This window comes from Xenopus tropicalis, chromosome 7 (assembly GCF_000004195.4).
Source record: "Xenopus tropicalis strain Nigerian chromosome 7, UCB_Xtro_10.0, whole genome shotgun sequence".
NCBI lineage: Eukaryota > Metazoa > Chordata > Amphibia > Anura > Pipidae > Xenopus > Xenopus tropicalis.
In genome coordinates this window covers 113,697,670-113,710,655 of record NC_030683.2, presented here as the reverse complement: position 1 = coordinate 113,710,655, position 12,986 = coordinate 113,697,670, and the positions used below count along the sequence as shown (strand labels likewise).

The window sequence follows — 12,986 nt, the reverse complement described above, 5'->3', positions numbered from 1 at the left end:
TGAAAATCACGTGACTTTTTGTCATGTAAACACGGAAGTTGAATATTTTTAGTCGCACACGCAGCAGATTCGGTTCAGAAAAAGTGGATTCATTGCATCCCTACTAGTAACACACAAGCTTGTAGAAGAAATCAGGACATGAGGGGCATACGGCACTTTGGCATGAATTTCTTGCTGCTTCTGAAAACGTATTAAAAATAATTAAAAAAATGTTTTTTTCTCCTCAGAGGCTCAAAAAACCCTTTCAAGAAGGAACGTGGAAATATGCAGAAAATAAATATAGTAAGGTAAGAGGGCCGCACAGGTGACTGCTGCTCCATATGCACCAAGATCCATGGGACAATCTTGGGGGAGTCCTTGTTAGCTCCTTTTTCCATCATATGGAGCAGGGGTCCTCAAACTTTTTAAACAGGGGGCCAGTTCACGGTCCCTTAGACTGTTGGGGGGCCGGACTAGCGTTAGTCCTCAAACTACGCCCCGCCTCCACTGCATCCTCACCCCTGGCTACTACCTGTGTATCTTAGTGTTGTCCTTGGCCACAGCGTGTCACATCACCGCGTCACTCCGGGCGACGCAAAGCAAATGACGTTGGACAGGTAGTAGCCAGGGTTGATGACACAGCGGGGGCCGGGTAAATGACCTTGGGGGGGCCATATCCGGGCCGTAGTTTGAGGACCCCTGATATGAAGTGATTCTTTGTTTACAACAAAAGTTTCTTTACAAATGCCCTTCTTGAACTTATTGGATGAAGCTGGTGCTCACTTTGTTCCTAGAATGCCATCAGTGATGAAATCCGCGTTTCCAGATTATTACCAGAGACAGCACGCGGATAGTGACTTTGGATTTGCAGAGGAGTATCAGGTATGTACGGTCGGTTTATAACAATCTGGCCAGGTCACCATGTAACTTTATCAGCCCACAAAATTAGACATATACAGATGAAGCATTTAAAGATATATATATATTTTTATCTTTCTTCCCTATTAATATCATTGGCATCAAGCATCATTTTTACCAGCCAGATGGCAACCCTCTCACCATTTCACTCCATTTACATCATAATCATATCTATAGACATTGAAATGAAGGTTGTGACTGTAACATGGTGCTTTGTGTAGGGTGCTGTATGTGTTTAATATCTAAACCAGCAGTCCCCAACCTTTTGCAATTGAGAGCCACATTTAAGTGTTGAGGAGTCACAAAATTGTGAAAAAAAGGCTCTTGGTGGCTGCCAAATATAGGCAGCGATTGACTGATTTTTGGCTCTACAGCAGCCCATGTTTGGCAGTAAAAGAATTGTCTCCAAGCCAGTATATATATAATGGGTACTTGGTTTGAAGGTATTGGACACAACAAATTTATACAAAGGTTTCTCCATTACGATAAAGCCAAGCAATGGGTAAAGTGCACAAGGTCCACATCAACATGGAACCTAATCCTTAGTAGTAGATTGGGTGCCACCTCGGATCTACCCCCTTCATTACTTTATTTACCTTCACCCATAAACTTCAAAGCCCTCACTTAAGGTCTTTTTTCCCAGGGAGGGATTTCCATGTTCCATGTTATGATGCAGTAACAACCCACAAAAAAATGTCCACTGGGGAATACCTACTATTGGTCCAATGAAAGCATTCTTTGAGTCTTGGACTCTCTTATTGGGAAGCCCCAGAGCTTTTGAGGGGGGCTGCAGTTGGTACTCTGTGCTGAAGGAATACTGTAGTACAGGGGGCTCAAACTCAATTTACCTGGGGGCCGCAGGAGGCAAAGTCACGATGAGGCTGGGCCGCATAAGGGATTTCACAAAAAAAAGTCCATGAAGGCTTGCATTATCGGATAATGCAAGGCACGGCGGGCGGGAGCTGCTGATTGCGGAAATGACGTTATGCCATCATAACAGTTATTATGGGAAGACGTTCTGTGTGCACAATTAGCTGCTAACTAAGGAGCTAATTGTGCACACAGAACGTCTTCCCATAATAACTGTTATGATGGCATAACGTCATTTCCGCAATCAGCAGCTCCCGCCCGCCGTGCCTTGCATTATCCCTTGAATCGCAATAAAAATCGCGATCCATTCATTGCTTTTGCGAAGGCGTTGGTGCGGGCCACAAAATGTTGTACCGAGGGCCGCAAATGGCCCGTGGGCCGCGAGTTTGAGACCCCTGCTGTAGTATATGTATATGGTAAATAGCATTTATTTATAAAGTAGCCCGTGAGTCTGTTAAATGAGGGTTCCTTTTTGGGAATTGCTGGCAGAGATAAGCTGAGCAGAGATAAGTTACAGCCCTTTATGCCAAGTAATGCAAGGGGTCCAGATTTCTGGGGTGCAACTCGTGATGATCTGTAAGCAGCCAAAGGGGTAATAGAGAAGTATTTTTGTGTCATATGTTTTAATGGCAAATCATTTTCATCTTCAACCAACAGCAACTCAGCAATGTAGGCATTAACCAGTCTAAACTGGCAGCAGAACTCTCAGAAAACAGATCCAAGAACAGATTCACCAATGTCTTGCCTTGTAAGTAGAATTCACACATCTGCCACTAGAAATAGATAAGTTACCAGTTACCCTTTAGATGTTCTTTACTTTCCCACCAATGGTGCATTAAGTCTATCATGGGTTTCCTGGCAGCTACTCCATTGCCATCTGCTCAGGCCTCTCACCCAACTCCATTATACTGCTTCACTGACTCAAGAAATGACTATAAATTTCAGAAATTCATAAGAATATTGGATCCAAGAGTATTTACTACTTTAGAACCCACATTTCTTATTGTGTCACATGTATATACCAAAAAGTCAGCAGATAAGAATTACCTATAGGCTGCCATCCAGGGACAAGAATGATTGGGGGCCACCTTACGTATTGGCATCTAGATATTAAATCACTACATTTTTTCCCCAGAAACAGTACAGTTTTTTCTAAACAGGATCACTGGACCTACGACAAAAGATAGCAATTTAATACACTTGGGGGTGCCTAGCATATTGGCATCCCCCAGTGTATTACTCTTTCCACTTCTTTTAAGATGGCCACTTATAGTTCGGATATACCAACATGGCTGGAGTTTTTTGGACTTTGTACAATTATGTCACACATAGATAGGCAGATTGAACCGGTTTTTGGCCTGGCTGTGCTTTGAATGTGGGTCAGTGTAGTCAGGGCTGGCCAATAACCCCATACATGTAATAAGTTGAATCATACATTATGATGGTTTTACCTTCTAGTTTAGGGATGTACTGTAGGTGTTGACTAACAGTAATGCCAATTAATGAAGAAGCCTTGAGAACTGAAAGGTAAATAAGTGAACAGGTGAATAGGTAAATGCTTAGTGTTTTTGCACATTTTATGGAAAATAAAAGAGTGGGTTTATAATGAGACCAATGGTTGCATGCATCTATAGGGAAATATACAGCGAAATTGTTGAGTACAGGCATGTATAGTGCATTATACAGTGAGGTCAATGGCTAATGGCATCTACAGAGCATTATACAATAGAATTAACAGATACACATCATACAGTGAAAGCCATAGGTACCCATCCCCTGCCTAAACGCTCTGTGCCATTAGTAGCTGATTATCTCTCTCCCTTTCCTACATGGTGGGCAAATACACAGCACAGTGTCCCAAAGTTTTCCACTTTATACTCTCCAAACACAGTGCAGCCAGTGATATCTGTTATACAAACCAGCAACTCCAGTCAATTAGCGCAGGAAGTTTCATCTCTGCTCTTTCCAATGACAAAATGCTTGGGCACCGCTCATGGGAATAAAGTGTCTTACAGCCAGACTGTGCAAGCTAGACGTATTCTTTTTGCAGGAAAAACATTTAATAGTCATTAAAAAGTAAATGTCCTGGCAAACCTGTCATTTTAAATATTCATTCCTTTTCTTTTTCTGTTTCAGATGACCATTCCAGAGTCAGACTCAACCGTATTGATGCGGATGAGACCTCTGATTATATCAATGCCAACTACATGCCTGTAAGTGCCACCAGTTTATCGCTTATGCTCAATGGGTCACAGTACTTTTTTTACTGCACAAACTCACTGTTGCTGTCTTTAATGGTGTCCGATGTCACCTTCAGTGGGGATTTAGTTGTTCAAATACAACGCCCCCTAAACACAGTACCCATCATTGCCAATATACTTTTTTAAAGTCAAAACGCGACTTTTCATTTCTCCTCTAACTAGAGTGAACAGGAAAAAGCCAGAGCGTTATTAATGAATACAATGTGGGCAAGGGAACCATTTCCTAACGTCCATCTCCATTCCCTACAGTAACGCCAGAACAGTATGCGCCCTTGCAGATTCTAAGCATGTGTAACCAACTTCCTTGAAATCATCTTATTTCATTTAGGGCTACAACTCTTCTAAGGAATTCATAGCTTCCCAAGGCCCACTGCCCAACACAAGTGCAGACTTCTGGAGGATGATTTGGGAGAATCAAGTCAGTACCATTGTAATGCTGACCAACTGCATGGAGAATGGCAGGGTAGGTTGCTCCTCATCCCTTATTATCAATCACACGTACAGTTTAGATTTCCAATAAGCCACATGTCTATGGGTCGGTTGGGTTGTAGAGATGCCGTGGGAACATTCTTTCCTTTTCTTCTCTTACAGGTGAAATGTGAACATTATTGGCCCTTGGATTACACCCCATGCACATACGGAGACATCACCGTGACTGTAACCTCCGAAATGATCCTTCCTGATTGGACAGTACGGGATTTTACCCTTAAACATGTAGGTCATCACAACATTATCACAGATCTGCATTACAGCTAATGTCTCCTGTACAACATTCCTGATCAGCGTTTATAGAATTAATTGCTAATGTTTTAGTTCTTTGGAATATAATAACTTGCTTATGGGCATTATCTAAGCTCCCATTGAAACATAATCATGTTGTTATATGCTTACCTTAAAGCAGATTTATATTTCTGTATCTCCAGGGCTCTTAGCGGCATCTCCCTAAAGATCTTTGATCAATATTGTCTTATATTACAGACAGTTGGTTGATTTCTAATCTACTGGCCTAATGCTGTCTTTTGCATTTGTATAACCTAAAAATATCAGTAAAGCCTAACAAAGATATTTTGACTGCCTAGGCCAAGCAGCAAGGCAATAAGCATGCTCGTCATTTTCACTTTACGGTCTGGCCCGACCACGGTGTTCCAGAAAACACAACAACCATTGTCGAGTTCCGGAACCTTGTTCGAGAATACATGGACCTGAAGAGGAGCAGCGGACCCACGGTTGTTCACTGCAGGTAAGTGATACTAAAGGATGAGTGATTGTGTGCAGTGGAATGGATAATGGAAATCTTTGTGGTTATGTTTGTGTCCCTACTTGTATGTAGTTAATTAAAGGTTTGCTGCTGATTTTTGAACAGAGAATAAAATTGTGGCCAAGTGTCAGTTACCAAGAAATCTTCTTATTGCCAAAAAATTTGGGTAGGGTTGTATGTAAGGTTGTAGTATAGGGTATATTGTAACTGAAACCGAATGGGGACAATAGTGACCTCCACCAATTTCCAACAGGTATCAGGGATACTTAGGTAGAGTTTATGTAAGGATAAAGAAATACTTGTAGAATCTGGTGAGATCTGTTTAGTTTATTTCTTGCAATCTAATCGATATATTTGTTGCTTTTGGCAAAATGATTCCATATATCCTGTTTCACTGTCAGACATAAACTGTTTAATGTAGAATCTTCTAGATGTATTGGTTGGCAGTTCCAGTAGAAGTTACATTAAAGCCACCATGATAGTGCCCTTGGGTGAATTTGCTGTCTGTAGGATGCCCAACCCACTTAATAGTCTTCATTGAGGAGCCTTTATCCTTTAGGACAGGGATCCAAAACCTTTTTATACCCATGAGCAACAATTTGTGTTGAGGAGCAACACAAGCATGAAAAAGGTTTCTGGGAGTTGCAATAAGAGCTATAATTTGCAACTTAATAGCCCCTATGTAGACTGGCAGCCTATAGAAGGCTCTGTTTGGCATTACACCAGGTTTTTGGGGATCACTGCTTTAGGACATCCCCCAACTCCAGAGACATGGATACTCTTCTGCAGGAGAAGCTCTCCTGCTTCTGTCTTTGCCACCTACTCCAGTTAGGGATAAGGAGATCCTGAGACCTGGCATCAGCTCTTTGGTCCTTCAGGAAGAAAGTCCTTCTCTGGCCTTGTTTTGAAGACATATCAGTATTTAGGCACAACCCTCCTAGATATGTACAAGTGTTAGCATTATCCTTAGTATCCTAACTATATCATAATTTGTAGGTTTGTGTATAAATCACTAATAATTGACTCTATTTAAGGATATTTTACCTGCTGTAGGGCTACTTCCCTTGTTTCTCCTTCAGCCTAATCATTGTCTGACTCCCATTGCAGTGCTGGTGTTGGGAGGACAGGGACACTGATTGCCCTGGATTACCTGATCCAGAAGATGGAGAAGGAGCAGCGTATTGGAATATATAGCTTTGTTCAGAAGATGAGGCAGAACCGTCCCTTAATGGTGCAGACAGAGGTAGGTGGATAATAGTATTCAGTACACACTTTACTTCTAAATGTTGGCCTGCAGGGGTTTCCATGGAAATGGAAGCTATAATTTATAATATTATTTTATAATGGCATTTTTGTATTCCAGAGTCAGTACGTATTTCTGAATAAGTGTATGCTGGATCTAATCCAGAATCCTCCCGACGAAAATATCTACGAAAATCAGATCGGTGGCGATCTCATCTATGAAAATGCCAGCGTGGTGCGGGATTACCAAAAAGATAATCTCTAACTGACCACAAGAACCAAGGAACCATTGGAGATAAAAAAAGAGACTTTACTAAATTCTAATGAAGTGCCTTTGGTCGGACCGTTATTTTTGTGCCTTAATTGGTTTTCATGCCTTATTATGAATAACCTTCCTCAAAAAGGAGATGCCGGCATCTAATATTTGGCTTCCCTTTCCCATTCTATCATCTTGGCATTCGCTCAAACTGACTTCTGAACCAAATCACTTGCTGCTTCCAAACCACTAATTCTCCATCCAGAGGTTCTGACCAATCAGGGAAGTGCAATGGAGGAAGCACACAGAGCAGTAATGCTCACCCAGGGCATTTATTGTACAAAGGAAAAAGCACAAAATAACGAATTATAACAAATCAAGGAAAAGAAGATAAAGGATACAGAGTTAAATGGGTTTTTTTAACGTTATAAGCACAGCGCATTTTAAGCATTTATCGACAAGCATTCTACTTCATTTCATTCCTTTACTAATGATGTTTTTGATCCCATTCCGTTATACCATGTGACAGAGTCTTGGGCTCTGTACCCAGTTTTGCAGAATGGGGATTGGTTGGTACTGGGAATTACCAGGCCGGACAGGGTACCGACACATTGCTGTGAGTGGCTGTGTAGAACAAACAATTTTTACTGTGCTTTATTCTTTTTTTAAAGTTTTTTATACAGAAACCTCTGCAAATTCTTTTCTATATACACTTTCTATGCTGCCTGAATGATTAAAAATCAGAGAACATGTTGCGATTAGGATCAGCAGTATTCAGGGGGTGTTGGGAACTGTAGTTTAGTAACAACCGGGGTGTCACCCATGGGAACCCCCTTAAGTAGAAGTTTCACCTACTGGAAAATAAATGAAAGCTTTAGGGAAAGATGAAGGAATGTTATTGATACAAACTCACCCCAAGTGCCAAAGTAGTTGATTGTAGGTTCTGTGGCACTGCCATATATTGGTTATAGTTCCCGTAATAACAGCCCCCCCCCCCAGTATTGCTGGCTAAGTCATTTTTACATAGGTTTCATTATGATATCTAGAAACAATGTTAAAGAGGAAAATTACTTTATTTTTTTATATGTTCATCAATGAAGTTTTCTTTTCACCAAATCATTTTCAAGATAATGAATGTGAATTGCAAGGAGTGCCAAGACTAGCACTCTCATCAATTTTACACTCACGGATTTAACTTACCCTTTAAGCAGATTGCTGTTGCTTGTATTATTTCAAAGACGCGACTGTTATGGTTACAATGGACTGCTTGTTATTGTATAGCCATGTTCCTGGTGATTGCCTGGGTCTGGGGCAGAGTTTCATAATCAGAAGCATGCTCCATGTTTCCCCCAGTCCTTACCGTTCATCCATAATAATCCAAACTACAAATCATGTTTAGAGCACTTATTCCGTACTATCCCCGGTATCAGTCTGTTCTGTGAGCACTTAGTACATACATTTATATAATCTTTATTGCAATGCGTGAATAAGGGTGAAGATACACGGAGCTACTAGTAGCAGCTACTTGTCATGGCTACTAAAATAGACAATGTTGATCATTTACTGATAATTGTCTCTACGCGTGTTTTAGTAGAGGCAATTCTCAGTATTGTTTATGGAAGGGAATTTTCTGGAGTTAAGTAGCTGTGAAAAAGTAGCTGCTACTAAGTAGCTCTGTGTGTCTTCACCCTTAAGGTGGCCGTACAGGGGGCATGTTGCACTTAGAGAAATAGGAAAGACTTGATAGAGACAGGCTGTTTTGGGGCTGGATGGACACAGCTAAACACCTGATTGGCTATGAGAGGTTGAGCACAAGATATGCACTCATGTTTCCAGTAGGGGGCACCAACATGTGGGTGTTGCAGTTAAGTACTTGGGCTTTTTGGCTTTTAGCTACTGAGTCAGTTCATGTTCCACCATATAATGGTGCTGTAAGATGGATTAAGGCTGAATGGGGCTCTAGGCAGGGTGCAGATTTATTAGCCTCCCTATCTGTCACCATGGGGGCAAAACCTGCACGCAATTTAAAATGGCATATTGGTTCATAGTGCCAGGATTGTGCCAAATTTGTCTCTGGTCTTCTTTACTAAATGTCTAATAGTATTATCAGAGCAGGGCCCTTGTTAGAGCCCCGGTGTCTTATTCAAATAAAGAAGGTATTACCTATTGCACCCAAGTGCTATTATATAATATATATATATATAGACAAACACAACAAATAGCTTTCTGAATACAGCCTTAGGCTGTTGGTAGGATTCTACAAGGTGCAGTTTTATCACACCCAGAGGGCAACAACCTGGACATCCCCGAGATGAATTGTAAGAATTCAACCCCTCTAGCCTTAAACCTCCACTGGATATAAGTGCCTTTAAAGGATAAGTAAACCTTTAAAATAGGTGAATGTAAAATGAATGAGAGTGCTATTCTGAGCACTGTTGCAATTATGGAAATATGTATTGTTATTATGAATGAACTGTCACAACAGCGCCACATGCTGGTCAGTTTCCAACCATGATCCAGGCAAGGAATTTGTCAGGAGAAAGAAAGAGGGTTGGTCTGTTCTGGTTCTTCTGGTTAGGAAAGACGTGGGAAATGTTATCTGAGGTTTCTAATGTTTTCCCTAACCTGAACATCAGCCCAGCCCTCTTTCTTTCTTCTGACAACTTCCTCGACTGGATCATGGTTGAGAACTGACCAGCAGGTGGCGCTGTTGTGACAAAATTTGGCTGGAGGAGAGCTGGCTCACTTGGCTGTAGTTTTACTGGTCTGTGTAGTCAGGTCTTGCAGTGCATGGAATAGAAAGGGACAGATACTGTTGCCAATAGCAATTAGATATATAAATAACTTTTAATCAATATTAATGAATATTAGGAAGTTGCTCAGAATTATAGTTTCTTTAACCAAAGAAACAAAAAAAAACTGTGCAATTGGAATTCATTTTTTTTGAGTTGTTAAATGGTAATTTTGCCTTACTATATAAATGCTTTCCAGTTGCTAGGGTTAAAGCCTTAAAAGGAGAAGGAAAGGTAAAAACTAAGTAAGCTTTATCAGAAAGGTCTATGTAAATACAGCCATAAGCACTCACAGTAACGCTGCACTGAGTCCTCTGTCAAAAGAAAGAGGATTTGTTATCTCTTTGTTTTCCTGTGCCAAAGACACGCCCCCCCCCGGGAATGTGGATCTGAGCCAATCAGCAGGAAGCTAACTCATAGTCTTACTAACTGAGAATATACACCAGTCTTGGTCTCGGTGCAGTAGCGAGGCATTATGGGAATTTTTTTTACAGAGCTCTGTGGTTTTTTTTCCTGTGAAGTATCTGAACAGGAGAAATATGGGGAGACTTAAGGGCACTATTGAGAGAACTGAAGGTATGCCTGCAGCTTGAGATTAACTCTTTATTAGCCTTTCCTTCTCCTTTAAAAATGCTATGTATATTTATGGGTCCATTTTGGTGAATTGGATGCAATTGCAGTAGGTGCAGTGCAAAGGCTTCAAGAAAATTGCCCCTTTCTGTCTGTAATAGCGAGGGAATTCTGGGGGAAAAACGCACTGTGGAATAAACATGCCCATTGAGCCAGAAATTGCAATTCGCTTACTGCAAATGAGCCCCCTTCCATTTTTCCTATTTTGATTCTTCTCTTTCCATTCAGGCACTGTATAACACAGCCTTCATTCTGGTCAGGCTGATTGCGGGGGGGGTCACTGACCCTAGCAACCAGATTAGAGCTTCCAAACTGGAGAGCACCAAAAAGGCACAAATGAAGGACAACTGCAGACTGTATTGTTTGCATCAGGTTAAAACTTAATATAAAGGTGAACTTTGCCTTTAACAGATTCCTCGCCTTCTGTCACGATATTTGTTTTTAAAGCAATAATCCAGTGTATGTTTTTTGTATATTTATATGCTGCATCAAAACAATGGTACCTGTGAATGAACTCAATGAAGACTGATATTATAGGTCTCTGCTTTCTACTGAATTAAATAAATATATATTTTAAAGGGTAAGTAAAGCCCATTTGCAAGTATGGTTTAGCCTTCACCTAGTTTCCTTAACAGCTCCTGCAGACAAAGCTTATTACATCCAAATACCACCCCCTCCCTCCTCAGCTGAATGGTCTCAGTAAAACAGTGCCTACTAGTGGCAGCCCAAGATGTGGCAGCTTCTGTTCAAGTGCTAAATGTCTGTAGGGAACTAAGTGGCCGATAACCAGCACTGCTAATGAGTATATCTCTTTAATTTATTGGAATGATAACTGTACATAATGTAATCTTTTTCTAAGTGTTTTTAAATGTATAGGATCTGCCTTGTACACTTGCACACACTGATACTCCTGGAGAATTCATGTTGTAAATGTCAATAAATGTCAAAGAGAAAAATATATTTAATTTATTAAATCCTCTGCTAAAATACAGTTGCCTTGCCTGGTTTTTTTTTTTTTTTTGCTCCACCTGATCAGTGTAGGGCAGGGATAAAGTGGGGGGAAAAGTGCAGAGACCAAGGAGTGCAAACGCATTTTGCTTAGTCTGGCCGCAGTCTGCGCCTCATGGTGGATAAAAAAAAAATCTGGTGTGGGGTAAAGGCCACGGCATCAAGGGGCACAGCCCAGCCCTGTCCCTACAGCTAGTGCAGGGGTCAGGAACCTTTTTGGCTGAGAGAGCCATAAACACCACATATTTCAAAATGTAATTCCGTGAGAGCCATACAATATGTTTGGCTGCGGATGCTGCGGGGCAAGGTAGGGTGGGTCAGAAGGATGCCGGATGCAATGCAGAGGAGGGCGTGGCCTGCGCTCGGCGGAAAGAAGACGTGTTCTAAGTTTTAGAACACGTTTCCTATCCGCCGAGCACAGGGGCAAGGTAGGGTGGGTCCCAAGGATGCCGGCTGCGATGTGGAGGAGGGCGTGGCCTGTGCTCGGCGGATAGAAGACGTGTTCTAAGGCTTAGAACATGTCTTCTATCTGTTGAGCACAGGCCACGCCCCCTGTTTTTTTTTTTTTTTTTATTAAAGATTTGGCAACAAGCCAGATGCAGCCATCAAAAGAGCCACATCTGGCTCCCAAGCCATAGGTTCCCTACCCCTGAGCTAGTGCTTAGCCACAGGACTTGATGCTATATATGTGCAATATGAACACATTTTGTTACACCAGCGCCACCTGCTGGTCAGTTTCAACCATGATCCAAACAAGGGAGTTGTCAGGAGAAAGAAAGAGGGCTGGACTGATGTTCTTCTGGTTGGGAAAACATTAGAAACCTCAGATAACTTTTCTCACATCTTCTTTCTCCTGACAACAAAAAAACTATGAATGTAAAATGCTAAAGTGCTTAGAAACACTCTCATCAATTTTACATTCACTTGTTTGGTTGGTTTAGTGCTGACTAAAGAACCACAGCACTACTACATCTCCATGCACCCTCATACACTTGTTGGTAATTATTGGGTGACGAGGGTCAGACTGGGGGATGCAGGACCCACTGGCATCCACCCAACATCCACGTGTAAGTAAAACACATCAGGGGAGGACACAGGCGGCCGGGGGAGCGGGAACAGCGAATGCATTTGGGCCACTGGGGCCTACTAGGTTTGTTCCCGGTATCCTGGCGGCCCAGTCCAACACTGAAAACATTCTGTCGCCCAAAGCTGAACTGCCCCAATGCCTTTCTGTTTAACCAGCTGTTCCTGGGTTAACTGTCACTGGGACAGGGAGTTTAACAATTAACGACTTAGGAAAAAAAAAAAAACAATCATGGTTCATGTAATATATATGTGTGTGTGTGATTTTTCCTATATTGTCTTGGATTTCTTGTTTACATATATGCAATAGATATAGTTACATTGTTTAGATTATTAATCCCCAACCAGTGGTTTGGGGGCAACATGTTACTCTCCAACCCTTTGGATGTTGCTCCCAGTGGCCTCAAAGCAGCTGCTTATTTTAGAATTTCTGGTTAGGAGGCAAGTTTTGATTGCACCCAGTGCAATTGTTTCACAGAGCCTTCTGTAGGCTGCCAGCCAACACAGGGGCTATGAAATAGCCAATTACAACTCTCATTGGCACCTCCAGGAACTTTATTCATGCTTGTGTTGCTCTCCTTTCTTCATTGTGACCCTTCTGGGTGTACAGTGGGCTGCAGCTCTACCTGCCCACCATCTGCTGGCTATCTCAAGGGCACTGTAACACTTGGGTTTACATGGAGAGGAAG

General features: G+C 41.8%; 1 protein-coding gene across 4 annotated transcripts in view; it reads left to right on the top strand.

The window, feature by feature from the left end:
• ptprh (protein tyrosine phosphatase, receptor type H) overlaps positions 1-8,255 on the top strand; it is an 87,307-nt gene extending 79,052 nt beyond the window's left edge. For all 4 annotated transcript variants that reach the window (XM_012967495.3, XM_012967493.3, XM_012967496.3 and 1 more), the window contains 9 exons: positions 228-287; positions 774-861; positions 2,425-2,515; positions 3,904-3,980; positions 4,357-4,491; positions 4,620-4,742; positions 5,108-5,268; positions 6,394-6,529; positions 6,650-8,255. In XM_012967495.3, the coding sequence (XP_012822949.1) occupies positions 228-287; positions 774-861; positions 2,425-2,515; positions 3,904-3,980; positions 4,357-4,491; positions 4,620-4,742; positions 5,108-5,268; positions 6,394-6,529; positions 6,650-6,793 (1,015 nt within the window). In that variant the 3' untranslated portion in view covers positions 6,794-8,255. The remainder of the gene's footprint in view (positions 1-227; positions 288-773; positions 862-2,424; positions 2,516-3,903; positions 3,981-4,356; positions 4,492-4,619; positions 4,743-5,107; positions 5,269-6,393; positions 6,530-6,649) is intronic.
• The last annotated feature ends 4,731 nt before the right edge of the window (positions 8,256-12,986 follow it).